Here is a 21,923-nt window from a genome sequence, read left to right on the forward strand (position 1 = left end):
TGGGAGGATTGCCTGAGCATAGGAGTTCAAGACCTGTCTCTATAAAATAAAAAAATGTGTGTATGTATGTGTCTATAAAAACAGTCTAGGAGGCATACAACAAAGCATTAACATAGTGAATTTAAGAATTTTCTTCTTTTTGTTTAGCCACATCTTCTTTTCTATAACAAATATGTTTTTCTTTGTAATTAAAAATGTGTATTCAGCTGGTTACAGTGGCTCATACCTGTAATCCTAGCAGGTGTAGACTGCTTGAGCCCAGGAGTTCAAAACCAGCCTGGGCAACATGATGAAACATCATCTATACAAAAAAATACAAAAATTAGCTGGGCGTGGTGGCATGGGCCTGTAGTCCCTGCTATTCTGGAGGCTGAGTGGGAGGATCACTTGAGTTTGGGGAGGTGGAGGCTGCAGTGAGCTGTGTTCACCTGAATGACAGAGACCCTGTCTCAAAAAGAAAAAAAACTGTACTCAATAACTCCAAACTACTTTCGTATTGATAGTTTCTTTAAAAAAATTATAATTTAGGCCAGGCGCAGTGGCTTACACCGGTAATCCCAGCACTTTGGGAGGCCGAGGCGGGTGGATCACGAGGTTGAGAGATCGAGACCATCCCGGTCCACATGGTGAAACCCTGTCTGTACTAAAAATACAAAAAAATTAGCTGGGCATGGTGGCGCCTGCCTGTAATCCCGGCTACTCAGGAGGCTGAGGCAGGAGAATTGCCTGAACCCAGGAGGCGGACGTTGCAGTGAGCCGAGATCATGCCATTGCACTCCAGCCTGGGTAACAAGAGCAAAACTCCGTCTCAAAAAAAAAAAAAAAAATATATATATATATATCTATTTAAAAATGTATCATTTCCTTTATTATAATTTCATATCACTTTACAGAAATGTATCTCTAATTTCATTATGTAAGTCAGTAGAAAAACAGGTTTCAGTATGTGAAAGCTCTATTAACAGCAATTTTCTTGAACCATGGAATGGGCGACACCTGTAGCCAAAATCTTTAGAATGAAACTAAATGTTTAACTGGTGTTATTTACATATTACCTTGCATATGTGCCCTGAAAATGTTTTGATATCTAATATGACTGAAATTTGTCTCTCAAAATAACACAGTTTAGTCATTAATAATTATACCCTTCTTTTGCTGAGTCAGGCTCAAAAGCCAATGAAAGATAAGCTGTGGTTTCTAATATTATTACAACCTTGGGAGAGATAGATCAGTGAACAGCAGCCTTGCTTTTGATGGACAAAGATGAAGGTAAGATCAGGTCACTTCTTGGGCTTTTATCATTGCAACAATCTTCCTGCTCTCGGTAGCCAACCATTTTTATTTGCCCTGGCTGGGACAGCAGCATTGATTGGCAAGGATTTACATAGAAAAATAATGCCCAAAGAGCAGTCACAAAACCTGTATTTTTTACTAACCGAAGCCATCACAGCTGGAGAATGCCATGACAAGAACAAAGGTGGGAGAGCAATGGGTCCCCTTTCTATTGTTTTTTTTTTTTTTGAGACAAGGTCTCATTCTGTCTCCCAGACTGGAGTGCAGTGGCACGATCTCAGCTCACTGAAACCTCCACCTCCCAGGTTCAAGCGATTCTCCTTCCTCAGCCTTCTGAGTAGCAGGGATTACAGGCACACCCCACTAATGCTGAGCTAATTTTTTTATTTTTAGTAAAGACAGGGATTTACCATGTTGGCCAGGCTAGTCTCAAACTCCTAACCTGAAGTGATCCACCTGCCTCAGTCTCCCAAAGTGCTGAGATTACATGGTGTGAGCTACTGTGCCTGGCCCCCTTTCTGTTTTTGTTCTCCATACTCATCATATGAGCTTTTTTTTTTTTTGGTGGTGGCGAAGCAGGGGGCAGGGGCGTGTACCTTGAGTCACTTGGGGAGGACTGAGAAGACTACTCTGGATGGTAGACATTTTATAACAGATACCTAATTCCAGGGAGGTCAAGTCTCAGAGCAGAAGGATGAATGACATTAAGCTAGTGGGAGGGGTAAAAAGAGGTTATTCTAAGTACAGGGAACAGCATGTAAAAAGCTAACAGTAAAATCGTAATAAATAAAACAAATCATCTACACAGAAAATAACTTATAAAATGTTTCTGAGTAATTAAAGGAGACCTAAACACATGGAAAGATATATTCATAGATTATAAGATTCAATCTTGGTAAGATATTCATTTTCCTCAAATTGATCTAAAGAGAACAGGCAATACGAAAATTCCTAGCAAGCTTTTTTGGTAAAATTTTAAAAAGAAATTGACAAGCCAATTCTAAGATTTACATGGGAATATAATGGATCCAGAACAGCCAAAATAGAGAATGAAAAATAAAATTGGAAGACAAACTACCTGATTTCCAGATTTACTATAAAACTATAACAATAAGATAAATAGATTAATGGAAAAGACTAGAGAATTCAGAAATAGACCCATACATACATATCAACTGATTTTCAACAGAGGGGCCAAGGCAGTTCAATGAGGAGAGGAAGGGATTTTTTAAAATGATGCTGAAACAACTATATATTCCTCAAAATCTACCTACCTCTATATGTGAGTTTAATTTGAGATAGATCAGAGAACTAAATATAATAAGCTAGGACCATAAGGTTTCTACAAAAAAATCTTAGGAGAAATCTTTATAACCTTAGAGTTGGTAAAATTTATTAGAAAGAACACAGAAAATATTAATCATTAAAGTAAAAGGGTAAATTAAATCTTCATCAAAATTAAAACATTAATTATGAAAATAAGTAGGTAAGCCACAGACTGGCAAAATATTCTCAATGTGTTTACCTGAAAGTATTTGATGGGAATATTTTATATCTAATTTCAGTGATGGTTGAGTGTATAGATACATACGGTTGTCAAAATGTTTCAAATGAATACTTAAAAATCTGTTATTGTATATAAATTAAACCTCAATGAAAAAAAAAGAAAGTCCAGAATAAAAGAGCATGTTGTTATCTATGGGCACAAATGACTAAAATACTCAGGGCTAATGCCTAATTCTTTTTAAAAAATTTATCCCAGAAAACAAGATTCCAAAATGTCTCCCACCCCACCTATACTGCCTTGTAAAATATTCCTCTATTTTAATCCATAGTGATGATCAATGAAAGTGCTTTCTCCTCATGATACATGTTACACTGGGGTTAAAAATGTCAATATCAATGAAATAAATCTCAAATGGAATACTTGGGACATGTAAAAATTAAAGAATTAGCAGCATTGAGAAATGATGCATCATTTGTCTTTTAAATGTTGGCTGGCAGAAAAAGAATTTATAAATGATTGACATCTGAATTACAAATCCTGTGACAATACATTGTAATATAAAGAACTTAACTAATTCTTTAATCTTTTTCTTCTAGATGATTTACTTTCATAGGCAAAATATTATATCTTTTGCATCTCATCTTTGAATCTTGAAAAGAATCTAGGCCAAGGTCTTGAAAATACTAGATCCTTAATAATTACTTACAAACTTAAATTTATTAACCAATATACCTTATTGTTAAAATTTGTGTCCAAATTCCACATTCCCATAATAGGAAGTTTGTTGCAATTATTTAATAATTTGAACCAGTGATGATCGCATTTGGTAATTTATGGGAAATTCATTCATTCATTTTGATTCAGGGTCTCACTTTGTTACCCAGCCAGGAGTGTATTGATGCCCTCAGCTCATTGCAGCCTTGACTTCCTGGCTCAATCCCGCCTCATTTTTAAATTTTTGGAGAGATGAGGTCTCATTATGTTGTCCATGTGAGTCTTGATATCCTGGGCTCAAATGGTCCTCCCACCTTGGCCCCTCAAAGTGCTGAGATTACAGGCATGAGCCTCCATGCCTGGCAGAAATATATTTAAAAGGAGCATATTAAATGCTATACAAGTTCAACTAACCCCAGCTTAAAAATAACTATACTATAATTACCTGACTATATTTTTTTAAAGTTATAAAAAAAGTACAATTGTTAAAAATATAAAAAACAAAAAAACTCCACTGAGTCTAGTTTCAGTTCCCATGTGAATATCTAAATAAGTATAAAATAAAGGCTGTAAGTACACTGTTTTGAATTAAACATCACATTGGCAAGATCAGAAGAGCTTGTGAAGTGAGAAGGAAATTGTCATTCCTGTGATGGAACCTCCACTAGTATTATTCTTTTGGCAGCTGAGACTTCAGGGGATTCTCACTATGAAAACCAGCAGTCCTTTAATCACACACTGTAAGAGCATTTGTGATGCTGTGCAGGAAGCCTTTCTTCCAAGATTTTCCTGTTGCTTTTCTTCCTGAGCACAATAGATTCAAGATGGCTAATGCTGTTTCCTAGTTATGCCAAGAACCTCCTGAATGCCACTGGGCATCCAACGTCAAGATGGATGGCAAAATATCAGATGTGGATGTCTCATTTTAAATGGGGATTCCCACAATCATGTTATTTTTGGGAGAGCAGCTCTCTGGCTCCATGGATATCACTTGAACGGAGTAGCCACATTCTTCTGCAGCTCTTGCTCGATCCAGATCCACCAAGCACATGCACTGTTTTCCTGAAATATAGTCAAATGGTATCATGAGAAACCCTTTCACTAGCAAGGCAATTTCAGTTTGTTTAAGGGAATCTATATAATGACAAAATCTGCAAGTACTATGGAGCATGCTTTATACCCGCAAGTCTTGTTTATTTTCTTTCAATTTAATTCTTGATTAAGGTGGAAAGATGATGGTGACAAAAACATCGCACTTCATATATTTGCCTCTGCTAATAATTTAAAGAATGTTAACCTTTTCAAATGTATTTATAAACAAATCTCAAATTGGAGCCTCAGATTCTATTTCCTATTTCGGTTAAAAATACATTTAGAGACCTTTTCTCTGCTTTCCCTATAAAACTACATTATCTGTAACACTGTAGAAAAAAAATTTGTCTTTAAGAATATTTAAAATAACATGCTGATTAAGGGCCGTCTGAAAGAACTTAGCTTTTCCATCTGAAAGAAGATAGCTTTCCAGCTGAAGTTTTTTAGAGCTATGAAGAAGTGAGAAATGAAAAATATTTGAGAAAATTCTCAATTATATGGCACTCATTTCAGGTGGAAATGTAATGTTGAGTGTAATATACTCTTACTTTTCCAAACTCCTATACCTCTATTAAATAGTGGTATTCTATTTCCTTTACAATCTTTGGAAGACAAAAGAGGAAACCTGACTGGCAAGCAAAGTGGTTAACTTGTTTTCCTTTGGCAAACACAAACTTTAAAAGTAGCTTGGGAAAAATAATTTGGGGCTGAATATATTCAAAGCCACGGTTTACTTTTTTATACTTTCAGTTGCTCTAAATTCAATCTATAAGCTTCTTCATCCTCCTGGAAAAAGATCACTGACCATGCAAAACTTCATTCTATTTTTCCTAAACAATTATAATACTGCCTAAACACATCTGAATGACAGTGGAAACTGATAAACTAAGATCTACTTCAGAAATGAAGACAGATCACTGAAATAGAAAAGTTCTATGAACAACAGAATCTGCACAGAAAAAAACAGTGAAAGGTGAAATCAGTAGGTAAGAATTAACAATGAGAGACTCATATTTAAAATGTTTACTTTGTACATTTTCCTTAAAATAACCCATCTCACCAAGATTAAACTGTATTAGAAATGAAATAAAAAGAGACGTCTAGAATTCCATTTAGGCAAAACCATCCCTTCTTCATTAACAGTCTTATAGCTGACATTCTTTTTTTTCCCCATAAAATACTGTCCTTTCTTAAGACATCTGTAAAGGTTTCTCCCATCTACTTTTTAGTTTAAAATGAAACATTATCTGTCAGCATGGGATGCTCTACATTCCTTTAGTACCCACCCAGGGTTTACATTGCAGCTCATTTACCCTTGGCTTTGATCCCAGTCCGGTTAATTTTTCCTTTTCCATTATGTAGAAGAATTTCATGCTTTAACATGTTGAAGTGTCTACAATTGAAATTTAGCTGCTGGTAGTCTACCTTTGCGGGCCTGGGGAGTTTCCTAAAAATGTTCACAGAACACAGGAATGGCCTGTGTAAAGCAGAGATGTAGACATGTGACAGCTTTCCCTCAATGTGATTCCCCCCATTCTTCCCATTGCCAAATGCCTCCCACCACTCTAGCAATTTCCCTTTCAGTCACTCCCCTTTACTTTGATACCTAAAACACATATCTACCATGTACCCATCCATCCACCATATTAATTATGTCTTCACTGGATTGCTATCATTTGAGGTGATTAGGCCAAGAGGGTGGAGTGAATGAATGAATATCATAATCGTCATTCATTATCTAGAGTGTGGGTTCCTTCTAAAAGGACACATTCAGCCTTCTCTTGCTCTCTCCTTCACCATGTGTTGCTTTCATCATGTTATGATGCTGGGAGAAGACCCTCACCAGATGCCAGCCCCTTGATCTTGGACTTCCTAGCCTTCAGAAATGTGAGCCAAATAAATGTTCGTTCATTACATATTACCGAGTTTATGGTATTATGTTGTATAGCAGTGCAAAACAGACTAAGACATTGGGTCTAGTGAGTGGAATCTCTTCAAATGTATATTCTATTAATTCAAAGTGCTACAGATGGGAAAAGGAGGAGCAAGAAGGAAAGGCATTGAAAGACAAAGAGGTTGTAGGAAGAAGAGAATGAGTCCTTTCCAAATGTTTATGCTGCAGAGAGTGAGAAAGAGAAGGAAATAACTCACTCCCTTAGTCTCAGGTCTCATGTGTTTCTCCAAGTGTGAGCAACTTGCTATGCTGCAGAGAGTGAGAAAGAGAAGGAAATAACTCACTCCCTTAGTCTCAGGTCTCATGTGTTTCTCCAAGTGTGAGCATCTTGCTATGCTGCCTTTGATTTTAAAAATAATGATTTCTCATACAACTTGGTCTCTGAATGTATGCTGCATCTGGTGCTCAGCCAAAGTAATAACAATCTGTTTTCTAGTATACCATGGAGGAAAAGGGGCTACACTGGAAATTTAGAGAAAAAATATGATGGTGTCCAATATTGGGCTTCTCTGAATAATTTTAAGATTAGTTTTGACATTTTTCTTAAACTCTGATGTGACACCAGCATGCTGGGAAGCAGTAACTAAAATGGACAAGAACTTCATATCCAGAATCAAATAATTTAGGTTCACAGTATAGCTCCATCATCTACCAGAAGAAGGACCCCAGGGAAGCTTTTGTCTCAGTTTCCTTATCATTAAAATGTAAATAATAGTACCTACCCCATATGTATATTTGTAAGAATTTACTGAGATAACAGGTGAGAGCATTTAGCTCAGTGTTTAAATGTAACTATTAACTGCTATTATTCTTTTAAATGTGATTTCTTTTTCTAAAGTGAGTCTTCAATAAATCAATTACTTATTTAACTTGAAATGCTTCTGTAGTCTTCCAATTTAGGTAATGTTTAATACTGCAAATGTCAAATAAATTGGTCTATGATAAATAATACACAAGTATCCTCTTTCCTGAGAAAGAAAATGTTATCATCCTTGTGTATATATTTTATAATGCATCAATTTTGGCATATGTAGTTAACTTTTTCATCTTTAGTATTTTCTTTTGTGGCTTTTGATAGATCTTGCAGTTTGTTCATAACAGTAAGAAAGAGATTTAACCTAAGAATTCTACTCGATGTACAAACATTGAAAATACATTCAAAATTATTAAAGTTAACCAAAATAGGATAAAATGTTATAGTTACAAAACCCTTTTCAATATGAATTTTTTGGAAAGAATATATTTAGTTTCTCGTTGAAAAATAGACTTCTTGTTGATAAATTTTTCCCATGTAGACTTGGTCCAATCATTCACCGTCATATTATGCATAATATACTCAACAGCTGCTCTATGAAAACACATACCTATGAGCCTTCGTTGGGGTGGGAGCTGGGCAGCTGTCTGGTCTGCAAATCTGCATAGAATCATGTGTTCCTAAAAGAAAAAGCAATAGGATGTAGGTTTATTTTTATCTTCTGCTTCAAAGTTGTAAAAACAACAACCAAAAAGCTACCTCATTTTCCTGGAGTTCAACATTGTTTAACTGAATAAAGTACTGCACAAATAGTATTTTCAAAAAGTAAACTTTCAGAAAATGGTACTTAATAATTTCTTTCCTTCAAGTACACTGTGTTTTTTTTTGTTTTGTTTTGAAACAGGCTTGCCATTGCCAGGCTGGAGTGCAGTGGCGTGATCTCAGCTCACTGCAATCTTTGCCTCCCAGACTCAATTGATTCCCATGCTTCAGCCTCCCATATAGTTGGAACTACAGGTACTTGCCACTGTACCTGCCTAATTTTTTTTTTTTTTTTTAGTAGAGACAGGGTTTCACCATGTTGGCCAGGCTGGTCTTGAACTCCTGGCCTCAAGTGATCCACCCGCCTTAGCCTTCCAAAGTGCTGGTATTACAGGCATGAGCCACTGTGCCTGGCCCAGATGTAGTTCTTAAGAACAGATATACAGAAAATTCTCAGAGACATTTTGCCCAGTTGCTTTTAGCTGAAATATAAAAATATGGTTATATTTTGCTATTATAATGTGTTAAATTAAAAGACCTAAAATTTACTTATTACAAAATGTATTTGAAACTCTGGAATGTGGCTCCAGGCAGTCTTACTAAGTGCCTTTTCTTTCTTTCTTTTTCCTTTTCTGAAATGGAGACTTGCTCTGTCACCCAGGCTGGAGTGCAGTGGTGCAATCTCAGCTCACTGCAACCTCTGCCTCCCACATTCAAGTCATTCTCCTGCCTTAGCCTTCCGAGTAGCTGGGATTACAGGCACACACCACCATGCCCTGATAATTTTTTTTTTCAGTAGAGATGGGGTTTTATCATGTTGGCCAGGGTGGTCTTGAACTCCTGACCTTGTGATTCGTCTGCCTTGGTATTCCGAAGTGCTGGGATTATAGCTGTGAGCCATTGCATGTGGCCTGCTAAGTGGCTTTTCATTTTATCAGAGGAAAAGGAAGCAATGCAGATCACTATGTGGCTTCTGTAATTCTCTGGTATATCCAGCAGGGTGCTAGTTAGGTCTTGGTTTTTCCTGACTCTTCCCTTCACTCAGTCCTTTTAGAGGAGAGAAGCCTGAATCTCTTCCTCTCACTCTAAAAGGCTGCAGGAAATGTATCTCTTTCTGCTTTAAGACAAACTGTAAAGATGGCCTGAGGGAAGGACCTGATTATTACTACTGCTTAACAATTTTAGGAGAGAATGTATTCATGAAAAAGAAAAGAAGGCTTTAAAAGCTCAGAGTTGATGATTTTACACAGTACTCTTAAATCTGCATGTAGCCAAAAGTGAGTGATTAGGCAGAATGGAAATGAAGCAATGATCCCTTGACAACTGTTCATTCAGAACAGCTGTCGTTTCTAAGTGTGTACATGATCTCACCTGTCAGCTTAGCAAACAGGTTAAACTCAGATTCATCAATTGTTCCTTTAGTATTCTGTACAGTACACTTGAAGCCTCCATTTTTAACAAGTGAAATGATTGTGGCAATGTTGGTTTTTTAAAAAGGGATATCTTTGTCTCAACTTTTATGCTTTTTTTAAAAAAAACACTTTAATGCTCACTATAAAATTTCATGACAATGGGTGAGAAACTAATAAAATAGTTTGAATTAATAACTTTATGTCCCCACAAACAGGCATCAATGAAGGGAGAGAAGGATAATTTAGAATTACATGACTTGAAGAAAAAGCATGCACTTTGTCCTCATGGTATTTGTAAATTAAAATTCATTTTATATAATGGTAATATCAAGTAAATTATAATCTCACATAAGATTCAGTTCTCTTGTACTGATAAGTCTCACCACTTTTTATTGGAATTGTTTGTGTGCATGTTCTCTTTAGTCAAAATCAAGTTCTGAAAGGGCAAGGCACATGGTCAGTACTCAGTAAAGGCTGCTGTCTAAATTGAACTATAGAGAAAAACACTTCTAAAGTGACTCTCAAGATATTTGGGCACAAAGTTCTGAGACCTTCAAAAGGCCATGCAGTTTTGGGGGATATTGAAGAAAGAGTAGATAAAGGTTATGACTGGTGCACTGGGGAGTTTCTGCTTTCTAAAAGATTTTGTATGCTCCATTCTCACTAGAAATTTTGCATTATTTTCCAGCCAGGACCCCATGGGTAGCCTATCTCTTCACCACCCTTGATTTTTTCCATACATCCTCTCATTGTTTGGTTTAACTAACATCTCTCAAGAAGGGATTCGAAACAGGGGTCTAGTTTTGTTTTCCCATTTCTTTTTTTTTTCTTGAGACAGTGTGTCACTCTGTCACCCAGACTGGAGCCCTCCCAGGCTCAAGAGACTCTTGTGCTTCAGCCTCCCGAAGGATAATTAGAATTATTATTAGGGGTCTCATATCTTCTGCCAGGATCCACTGGCAGGCGACTTTGTTAGATGGGGTTTCACCATGTTGGTCAGGCTACTCTCAAATTCTGTTCTCATGTGATCCGCCTGCCTAGCTTCCCAGAGTTCTGAGATTACAGGCGTGAGCCACTTAGCTTGGTCTGTTTTCCCAATTTATTTTCTACTTTATTGGCATAGCTTTGTGACAGAAAGGTGAGATGTTTTGAACGTTATGTAAATAAAGGTTCTTGGGTCCTAGTGCTTCCTCCAAAATTATATAGTTTCCTAAAAATATGTACACTTTGTAATCTAGTAGGCAAAGGCCAGCAATGTTGTGGTTTTGGCTGAAAGCATGAACACTAGAAGTCCTCCTTTCACCATACCTCTCCATATCTGTGTATATTTGTACAGGGAGCAGGGATGGTAGGAAGGGGGCAAGGTGTGGGTAGCATGTAAGGTGGTAAGAGACAGAACTGGAAGTGGCTATGTAAGAGTTATAAATCAGGGATGAAGAAGATATAGCTGCTAATGTGGTTGCAACGAACTTTTTAGGTCACTATACCTTACTATATTTCAGTTGTTTGATGGTGGAGAAAGAAAAAGTCCTAAAATATAGGGGCTGGTTTGTAAAATCAGACTACATCTTTAGTGAGTCTGTGCAAAAAGTGGCATTAACTAAGAATCCAGATGATTTTATCAACTTCTAATGGAATGATTTATATATTTTTCTCAAATATTATCATTTCTTAAACTGTATTATATCATGCTATTGACCAGTTAATTGGATAGTGATGATGTTTAGGAAGCTAGAAACTGTTTTGATCAGATTGGTGACTGAAAACTATATATGTTCTGACTACTTTTGACAGACAATTCTATGTGGGTCTCTTATGTTTCTTCATGTTTTGCAAGGAAAGACACTGAGTGTCTTTGTTCCAGACCAGTAGTTAGCAAGGTACGGCCCACAGGCCAAATTCAGCCTATGCCCAGTTTTTGTATGGCTTGTGAGTTAAGGAAGTTTTCATATTTTTAAAGAGTTGTAAACCACCACCAACAAAAGCAATAAGAATGTCAAGGACAATGAAGAAGAATACTGGGAGATTCATTGTGGCCAGCATAGCCTAAAATATTTACTTTCTGAACTTTTACAAAAGAATTTTTGTCTGTTCTAGATTATCTTCTCAAGCATGTTTGCAGAGTAAACAGCCTTGGAAAATACATATTATCTCCCTCTGGAAAAAAAAGGCAGATATTACCTGGCCCATTTGCTTCTGCCTTGTGGGAATTGGACGGCAGAGTCAGTGTAAAAACAATGGTATTGTGCTACCACTATTGCCATGAGCAACAAATTGTCTTTTGTCTCTGACTCAGGGGTCTCATATCTTCTGCCAGAATCCCCTGGCAGGCTAACTTGTTAGATTGCAAGTAGAGTTAAAATCTTCACAAATATTGCTACCTACTTGAATGGTTAATCTGGATGTGCAAAGCAAGCCATATTAGACATTCATGAGTTATTCAGTTTTAACTATATTTACTCCACTAGAAATGTGAGAGTGAGAAATACAAAGGATAAAAAGTGTATTAGGATGACACCTAGATCTTTTTAAGGTTACCTTGTATGATAAAGTTTTCTTGAATTGTTCACTGAAATAGAAAAAAAAATGAATTAATCATCATTTTAAATACTAAATATTAAGAGTAAAATAATCTTGAAGAAACTAAATTATAAATAAAAATGTTTTGTATGTAAAAGTATAAAATGCTATGCTGAAGTAGAAACTATGCCAGTTTGAAATGCTTTTATAGAAAGATAGAAAGACATATCATCAGTGTTATTAATTTTAAGAAATCTATTTCACAGCCAACTGTTAAATCTATTTAACAGTTTACACTGTTAGAGAAGCACCTTTTTTTCTCTTCCCCTCTTGGGAACACCCAGATCCAGGTGTTTTAACATGTGGGTTTTACTGTTATTCAGGTGTGGCACAGCCAATAGATCAGGAGATGGCTGCCACGGAAAAGATACTTTATCACTCACAGTTCCCTAAGAAGAGGGGGCATGCCATGTGACAAAGGGCCACATGGGGAAACACCAGTATAGGTCAGGAGGGAGAGATTTCCATGGGAAGAGACAAGTGAGGTAAGCAAACTTGGGAGTAGCTAGTTTGAATAATTTCAGTGAACTCAGGCATAGGGCTGTTCCTACTTGTTTGGTATCTGGCCTATGGGATTAGGGTAGAGGGATGCTGGCCTGGAATAAGAGCTGAATAAAGGAGGTACTTGTAGGGTAAAGGCTCTGGGTTGGTTGCTTTGCTTATGAAAGGTATGCTTGTTGATAAGACCTTTACTATCTATGGGAACTGGCTAGCCCTGGGAGGAACAGTCTCTCCAGGATCAGTAAACGATAAAACATAAGAAAATTTAAACAGGCATGATTAATATATCAGGAAATCACTGTTGTCACAGGTAATAAAGATAAACATACATTTGATAAACATTATCTTTTATTAATGCTATAGCCTTTACTCTTGATTAAGTCAATCAAAAACATAGACTTATACATATGATGCTAAATTCATTAGTGCCAATTAGTTTGTTTGAAATGAGTACTTCTTTCCATGTACTGTAGAAACAGTATGCTATTTATAAATTCCCAACTCTGTTTTTGGTGATTGAGACAGGTCTTATTTACAAAGAAGCCTTCTAAAAATATCAAAGGACAAGGGAGGAATAATGTCAAAAAAAAAGGTGTGAAAAAGACAGGAAGTGGTAGTAATATACTGTCAAAGCCACCAGAAGGGAAAAGGGGATGGATAAAATAGCCAAAGGAAATATGTTGGCAGCCCAAGCGGCTAAATCAACAGCAAGAAGGCCCCACATATTTGGTCCAGTTGAGGCCCCTCTGATCTGGGAGGGCTTCATGAAAAAGAAAACCTCAGTATTCCTCCATGGAGATAGAATAAGCTACCTCTCCAGGATACACTCTTGAGTCCTCAGGATGGCTGCAACTGGAGGACAGCAAGCTTCATCTACCAGTTCCCAACCAATGGAAAGTTCTTAAAATCCTCCACCAAGCCTTCACCTAGGTAAGGATAAAGTGGTCCAAAGCTTTTTCTCAGGTAAAAATCTGCTAAAGATGGTCAAACAAGTTGTTGATGCTTGTGAGACTTGCCTTAAAAATAATCCCCTCAATCAATGGCTTCCCCATTAGAACCCAAAGAACAGGAGAGGCTACCTAGGTGCAGACAGGCAAATGGATTTCACCTATATGCCAAAGACAAGGGGCATCCAGTACCTCCTAGTATGGGTAGATACATTCACTAACTGGGTAGAAGCATTCCATGTTGAACAGAGAAAGCTTCTGAGGTGATACAAGTACCAATTAATGAAATAATTCCTCACTTTGGACTTCCTACATATCTCCAGAGTGATAATGGCAACTCATTCAAGGCAGCTGTCAGCCAGTAGGTAGAGAGGTGGGGAGGTCTCAGAGGCACTAGGCATGCAATACCATCTTCACTGTGATTGGAGACCACAATCCTCAGGAAAGGGTAGAAAAGACAAATATTATTATCAAAAGGCACCTCAGAAAACTGTCTCAAGATACTCATCTCCCCCGGATTACTCTTCTCTGCATAGCCCTACCAAGTGTTAGAAACACCTCTTCAAAGCTGGGTTTAAGTCCCTTCAAAATGATGTATGGACAGCCTTTTCTCACCAATGATTTCTTGCTATACCAAGAAACCTCTGATTTACTAAATATGCAACTTCTTTGGCCTGTTTCCAACAGGAACAGAAACAACAATCGGAGGCCCAATCCCGAGAACTAGGGACACCTCTATTCAACCCAGGGGACCTAGTACTGGTATAGGCTCTTCCTTCTCTTTCTCCCTCTCTAGGCCTGGACTAGGGTGGGGACCTTAGACTGTATTTCTTTCTACTCCCATTGCAGTAAATGTCACTGGAATATATTCTTGGATTCATTACACTCGATTAAAGGCTTGGGGAACTGACAAAATTACCTCTGTTGACCCAGGAGAGCAGCCAAAGTACTAGAGTGAAGAAATCAGGAACCTCAAGCTAACAATCACAAAAGATAAGTGCTCAACAATTAACCCTCCATGGATATCCTATGCTTACTGTTCTCACTTTTGTTCTGTTCCTCATGTAAGGTATCTATGTCAAGTATCCCTTAATCCTGAACTCCCAAGAGATTTATCTGCTCCCATAAAGTTATTAATATTTCTTTTTTAAAGTTATTTCTGTTATCTTTGGCACTAGATGTTTTCCTTCACATACTTAACCTCCTTGTAAAATTGTTTCTTCTTACCTAGAGGCCATCAAACTCTAAGCAGTCATACAACTGGAGCCTCAAACAATGTTTCCCTTTTTACCAGAGACCCTTAGGCCTCTGAGAGAGATCTGACTGCCATTTCCCCCAAAACAATGCCCCCTATCAGCATGAAGCAGTTAAGAACAGTCATCATCCCTATCCTAACTGCAGTTAAAGGCACCTCTTCAGAGTGGGGACTGATGATAGCGGTAGCCCATGTGGAGTGCCCACTGCCATGACACTGGCTGCAGCGGGGGAGTTGTGCCTGGGGCTGCACACTCCATGGAGCTGGTGGGAGCTCCGCCCTCCCAGATGCAGCTGCAGCTGCCCATCCACGGCTGAAGACCTGGGCATCTCTACAGTCTCAGGAGCCCAGTAAGCCATCCTGCCTCTGCAGGCTCAGAAGTGCCTGCTCCCACTGCCTGACTTCTCCTCACTCCCAGTGCCTGCCCCAATTTCAGAGCAAAGTTGAGGTTGAGCACAGGTGCAATAGTGATCTGGCCAGGTATACATGCACTCAAAGTGGTGCTGACATGCCAGCCCCCTCTGCCTCAGCCCCATCTTGACTTTGGGCGTCGATGAGAATGGGAAGGAGGTGGGCAAGGGGGGACTGAGGGCAGCTTGACATGGGCCTGCAGGCACCCCTTGGCACAAACAGCCTGGATGCCATGGGCCATGGATAGCAGGTTGATGGCAACAGGAGGCAGACAGGCTCCTGGGTGGAAAGGGGTGGGTCCCCAGTGAAGCCCCACCATCAACCAAGGAATGGCCCAAAGTCTGGGGCCCAAGCTGCCAGCTCCATGTACCAAAAAGAAAATTTATAGTGCTTTTTCCAGGCCCACCCTGGGCTGCTCATGGGCCAATCAACATACACTTCCTCCCCGCTGAAGTCCATAAAAACCCTGGACTCTGCCATATTTGGGAGACAATGGATGACCTGCCTGCAGAGAAAAGCTACCCACTCTGGGTCTCCTCTCTGCTGAGGGTTGCAGAGATGATGAGATGACCTGCTTGCAGACAGCAGCTAGCCACTGTGGGTCTCCTTCCACCTGAGAGCTAAGCAGATGTCAGGATGACCTGCCTGCAGAGAGGAACTACTCACTGTGGATCTCCTCTCTGCTGAGAGCTGAGCGGACATTGGGGTGACCTGCCTGTAGAGAGAAGCTACCCTCTGTGGGTCTCCTCTCAGCTGAGAGCTGAGTGGACATCAGGATGACCTGTATGTGGAGAGGAGCTACCCACTTTGCATCTCCTGAGAGCTGTACTGCTGCTCAATAAAGCACCTCTTTGCCTCACTCATCCTGCAGTTTTGTTACCTCATTCATCCTGGATGTGGGACAAGAACTCAGGACCTGCTGAACGGCAGGACTAAAAGGGCTGTAACACAAACAGGGCTGAAACACCCTCCCCAGCCCCTAAACACACCCAATTGCCATGTTGCAAGCATGAGAAGGAGAGAAAGGAGAAGGAAAGAGAGGTGGCCCTTTGGGGAAACCAGACATAGGAGCTCCCCGAGCCAGGGCTGTGACAGGGACTCTATGGCTCCTGGTATTTCCAAGCTTCCAGGGGCCACCGTGTTCCCTAGTGCTCACAGTGGAAGCTGCTTGCAGTATATCTGGTCCAGGTGCAGCCTTGCAGGGAGCCAGTACCCATGCTGTTGCCTGGAGATGCCTGCCCCGCAGCAGCCAGCATACCTGGCTGTGTGCAGTGGCCAAACCCCGTGCTTGCTCACTCGTGCAGCCCTCACCATTCTGTACCTCACTTGCACTTGGCAGGTGTGGAATCTGGGCCAGTAGTGTGAGGCAAGAAGGCTGAGTGAGTGGAATGAGCCCAGTGGGCCTCAGTAAAACTTGGGCAAAGGTGCCACTGGCCATAGAGGTTCCAGCTGGCAAAGCGATGCCCCAAGGATCTTTTGACAGTACTACTGTTATTAGCAACAGTTCACATTTATTGAGAGTTACTCTTGCCACTTCTAAAGGCTTTACACATATCATTAAATTTTCACAAAAACCTTGAGGTAGTTATTACCATAACCCTCATTTTGTAGATGATAAAACTAAGGCAAAAAGAGTTTAAGTAATTTGCCTGAGGTGAAACAACTTATACACTGATAAGGAGCTAGTATTTTCCCCCAGGCACTATACTTCCAGATCCTAAACACTTTACTATACTCGACTGCCTCTCATAGATATTACGATTATGGTTTTAATTTTATTTAGAAATACAGAGAGAAGTGCTAAAGCTGATAGACTTCTAGTTGGCTGACTCCTGGATGGCCTTGCTTTTAAATTTCAGCAAAAACTGGATCCAGGAGAAAAATCAGGGACAAACACAAAGGAGTTCTTCTCTTCTTGTACAATTTATAAACAATATTTGGCATTGTAGAAAGAAGAAATGAGCTCAATATCATTGTAACTTTGTATCAAACAAGTTTTTTTGGTATTTTACCCATTTTGGTATCTTAGGTAGAACACTGAATTTCTCACCTTTTTGGAAAATTAAACTTTGAGGTGTTCTGAATGAAACCATAACAGCAAGGGCATGTGACAAAGGAAGCCCGTGTTTTGATACAGTGCTCAATCACCATGTCTGTTGCCACTCCACAAGCATGCAACGCCACCTGGAAAATAAAACCAGGCCTTAGCGCTAAGTTCCCTCTTACTTTATGGTGCAAATTTCGTGCTTTTAAATAGTTCTCATTTGTTCATGCCAAAGGACTACTATATATTTAAATTAAGAAAATTAAGCAAGAATGAAAGATTGCAAATAGAATATTGCAAATAAAGCATAAGATTCATTTAATGGAAAATTTGATGCAATTTTAGTATGGAAAAATTAACATATGCGGATATCTAAACTATAGCATTGTAGAACACTAGATTTGAAATGAGAGTTTGAGGTCTGTTACCCCTGGCTGGCTGTGTAGCCCTGAGCCACTTAAAATTTAGCTTATTTGGGCCTTAATCTCTTCAACAATAAATGATGGTTAACAATACTGACATATCACAATGCTGTTGCAAAAATTAAATAAAAATGTATTTGAAAACACTTCCTCAAGTGCCATATGCATATAATCTAATCAGGGCTGCATTAAAACTGACTGAATCATATTCATGTAGTACCTCTCAAGATATTTTCACATAATGTTAACAATCCTTAACATTGAATGATGAGTTACAGGAACTATTTTCAATGAGTTTATTTTAAAAGGAATGAATGAAATTATGAATTACAATAATGACTGGGACTTCAATAATTCATGAAAATAAAAATAACTCTAAATATAATTTAATGTTTTAAAAACACATCTCCTTAAATATATCTATACTTACTACAGTCTTACTACAAATGAGATAATTATGAAAATTCGTAGGCCAAATAAAGCCTAAATAGGACTCTGAATGAAAATCAGATGTGGAGATTCTAAAAGATGACTAACCTTTACTGAATTTTGCCAAAAAAAATGCTCACATCTCCATTTCATTCTGAACAGACACAAATTGTAATTCAAGTTGGTCTTGAACTTGCGACCTCAGGTGATGCACCCACCTCGGCCTTCCAAAGTGCTGGGATTACAGGTGTGAGCCACTGTTCCCAGCGAAAGTAAAATATTATAAGCCAGATTTCCCCTTTGAACAGGAAAGCTAAAAACAATACTAAAAACAGGAAGAGGAAAGGAAGATCTCTGTTCTTAATCCTCCTCCTGAATTTCTCCCCCTTTCTAGACTTACATGGGCCACATAGAAGTCAACAATCTCCATGATGCTGTCATCCCACTTGTCCTGTTTCACTCTGAAAACAGCCTAGGAAGGCCGCTATCCAGTGAAGGCAGCAACGACGACAGGGAATGGGAAAGTAAATAACCTTGATTTCTCATCTGCTCCTTTTACTTAGTCAGCTTTTTAGAGTGAAAAACAGGCTAATCCTTATTTTCATGACTAGCTGGAGAAAATTTTATAGTAAAAATTACAGACGCATCTTCCCCTGGAGAGAAAGGGAACTGACATTTACTGAGTGTCTTTTATGTGCTGGCACTATGCTATGCTGAATGATGGCACCCAGAACTGTGCTCACAACATCCTTGAAAGACTTTATTATCTCCATTTTAGAAGTAAGGAAAGAAGTCTTGGGAAATTAAGAACTTGCTCACAACAAAACAGCTACTGACGGGCAGGATGCTGACCTCAAAGTCTGACCCCCTGCATTAATCGCATCAGGCTGCTTCTCTGCAAAACCCTCTTCAGGCTCTGAGCAAAAAAGAGTTTAGACAATTTACTTTTATAAGTCTCTCTTTAGTTAGGTTCACATTCCTTTTGCTACATGCAAAAAAGTGAGTTTATTTCCTTCATTTAAACAAAATAACTAACTTGAAGAACAATAGTTTATAGTTTATAGATAATGTAAAAATTGTCTACTAATAACAGGTTTTTGGTGTACAAGGTCTTATTGCATCACATACTCCTGGTTCTCACTATTATCAAATGAAATTCAGCAATAAAGGGAAATAAGAGAGATACAGTACAATAAAATCCTTTGATATGTAAATTTATCATACAATAAAGGTGGTATTTCAAACCGAGGGGAGAAAAGATGGACTTTTTAATGAGTGATGTTTGGTTAACCAGAAAGTCACATAAAAAATAAAAATTAGATCTTTTCCTCTTATCACACATAGGAAATAAATTTTGAAGGTATTAGAGATTTAAAATGCAATACATATGACAAGAATAAATTCCTGCACAACCAAGGGGAAGTACTTCCTAACTATAGCTAAAAATCTACATCCGATAAGGGGTAAGGTTAATAAATCTGACAAAATATTGATTGATTGATTGAGACACAATCTTGTCGTCCAGGATGGATTGGAGTGCAGTGGCATAATCTCGGCTCACCACAACCTCCCCCGCCCAGGTTCAAGCAATTCTGCCTCAGCCTCCCGAATAGCTGGGATTACAGGTGCTTGCCACCACATCCAGCTAATTTTTGTATTTTTAGTAGAGACTGGTAGAAAATAAAAAACTGTAAGTAAAAAGACAAAAGACAAAGCAGGGAAAAGATTGACAACTTATAGCACAAATAAAAGGTTTACATCCTTAATATATAACAAACTTCTATAAAGAAAGAAGCAGCCCAATAAAGTGAGAGTAAAATGAGTAAGAGTTGTGAACACACAAACAAAAACAAGCAAATAGTCCTTAAACAACAGTTGGTCAATACTGCTCCAAGTAAGAAAAATAATTGTGAATTTTTTTTTCACAAGGAGCCAAGATTTAAACTCAATCTGTCTAACTCCAAACCAGCTTCTTTTTTCTAGTTCTCTATGCTCCTATTTACTCTTCTCTTTAGACATGGGAAGTAAACAGGGAGTCACTGCCTGGACTTCCCAGCTCTCACATTGACTTGCTATGTAATCTTCCTTTCTTGTAGCTTCAAATTCTCTACTTGTAAAAGGAGAAAGTTGAACTGAATGATCTCTAAACTTGCCCCAGCCCAATCATTCTCTCAAGCATTGCTTTTCAAAGAAGGATTCTTAACTATAGATACCTTAGAAAGAGAAGCAGGCTAGTCCCAAATATGTACTCTTGTTCCCCTTCTTTTAAGACTTTCATACAACAATATTATAGGTAATCACCTTTACAATTTAAATAATTCTAAAAGATATACAATTATATTAAAAGTCTCTTTTTTGTACACACTGCCACACCCCTGAAAGAAAATATGTGTACCAAAGTCATTGCTGTTCAATACATTGGTTTACTTCCTGAAAATGTTTTTCTATATTATGAATGTATATTGATATCTCTTTATTTGTAAATATTAGACATTATTTATCTTTTTACTATGAAAGAAGAGCTTTTTGGCTTTTTTTGCACATTTATACATTCTCTTCTCTTTCCCATCTTTTTCTCGTGGCTTTGTATATATCATTCACTGCTGAGGGAAGTGGGCTGGATATCAGGGTTTCTGTTTGTTTTTTAACATCCAAGCCTTTCCCTATCTGAAAGCTCTGTAAATGTTCTACAATACAATTTTCCACTGTCTGAAAACTTTCAAATAATTGGTCAGCTCCATTTTTCTTTCCTAGAGACATCTTTCCTGGGCTTTCTGACCTTTTACTAAAATATGGACTCAAGCCTTCGAGGCCTGTTGCCCAGCTCTTGCCCTAAGACATATCTCTCCCATGATACTAATAATTTTTCTCTTGTATTAGATACCACTAATTCCTTTTTCTTTTTTACTTTCTGTTTTAATGAGCTACATTTTCTAGTAGCTTGCTGAAAAGGGGTACATACAATGTACATCTTACTGAGAGGTTGACTATCTGGAACTGTTCTTTATTTTACATTTTTATACTATTAGGCATGGAGGATTAGAAATTTTCTGTCAGAATTTTCAAGGAATTCACTGTCATCTAGACTTCCACATTACTATTAAGAAGTGTGATACTGTTTTGATTCTAAATTATTGTATATAATTTTTTTCCCCTCTGTGGAAACAGTTGGGAACATGTGTTCACCCCTGGTGTCCTGAAATTTCACAATGTGCCTTGGCTTAGGTCATTTTGTAAGTTAACTTTATCAAGAGAAATGCATTCATAATTATTAACACATTTTCCTATACATTTTCTTTGATGGTTTCCTCCTCACCATTTACCAGTTTTTGTTTCCTGGTCCTGCTATTACTGAGGTATTTGATTCCTGGACTAAATCTCTAATTTCAAAAAATTTGCTTCTTTTTAGTTTCTATTTCTTCTTATTTTAGTTCTATTTTTTCAAGTGATATCCTATATTTCTGCTTTCAAAAAAGACCTCTCTTAATTTTTAATTTGTTTTTAATTTTGATTAACATATTTTTATTTTTAAAGAAGTCCCTTCTTGTTCTCTGATCATTCCCTCTTTTTCTTTTTAGTATATCCTTGTTTCACTAATGTATTATTTTCTCTAGCCTCTCCCTGATTAAGACCCTTTATCATGCTTGTTGCCTTGGTCTTGACATGGTTTGGCTGTTTCCCCACCCAAATTCCATCTTGAATTGTAGCTCCCATATTTCCCATGTGTTGTGGAAGGGATCCATGGAAGGTAATTGAATGATGGGGGCAGGTCGTTCCTATCCTGTTCTCACTATCTTGTGATACTGATAAGTCTCTCAAAATCTGATGGTTTTATAAAGGGGAGTT

The 21,923-nt window shown here is 38.2% G+C and overlaps 1 protein-coding gene across 12 annotated transcripts in view; it reads right to left on the reverse strand.

The window, feature by feature from the left end:
- Positions 1-2,660: 2,660 nt before the first annotated feature.
- GSTCD (glutathione S-transferase C-terminal domain containing) overlaps positions 2,661-21,923 on the reverse strand; it is a 156,788-nt gene continuing 137,525 nt past the window's right edge. For 6 of the 12 annotated variants that reach the window (XM_035293195.3, XM_054253095.2, XM_078366744.1 and 3 more), the window contains 5 exons: positions 17,233-17,366; positions 13,816-13,953; positions 12,027-12,057; positions 7,925-7,994; positions 2,661-4,576 (listed from right to left, as the gene is read on the reverse strand). In XM_035293195.3, coding sequence (XP_035149086.2) covers positions 4,440-4,576; positions 7,925-7,994; positions 12,027-12,057; positions 13,816-13,953; positions 17,233-17,366 — 510 coding nt within the window. In that variant the 3' untranslated portion in view covers positions 2,661-4,439. The remainder of the gene's footprint in view (positions 4,577-7,924; positions 7,995-12,026; positions 12,058-13,815; positions 13,954-17,232; positions 17,367-21,923) is intronic. The other 6 variants (XM_078366746.1, XM_008992891.5, XM_078366745.1 and 3 more) reach the window with 3 other exon arrangements.

This window comes from Callithrix jacchus, chromosome 3, assembly GCF_049354715.1.
Source record: "Callithrix jacchus isolate 240 chromosome 3, calJac240_pri, whole genome shotgun sequence".
Taxonomy (NCBI): Eukaryota; Metazoa; Chordata; class Mammalia; order Primates; family Cebidae; genus Callithrix; species Callithrix jacchus.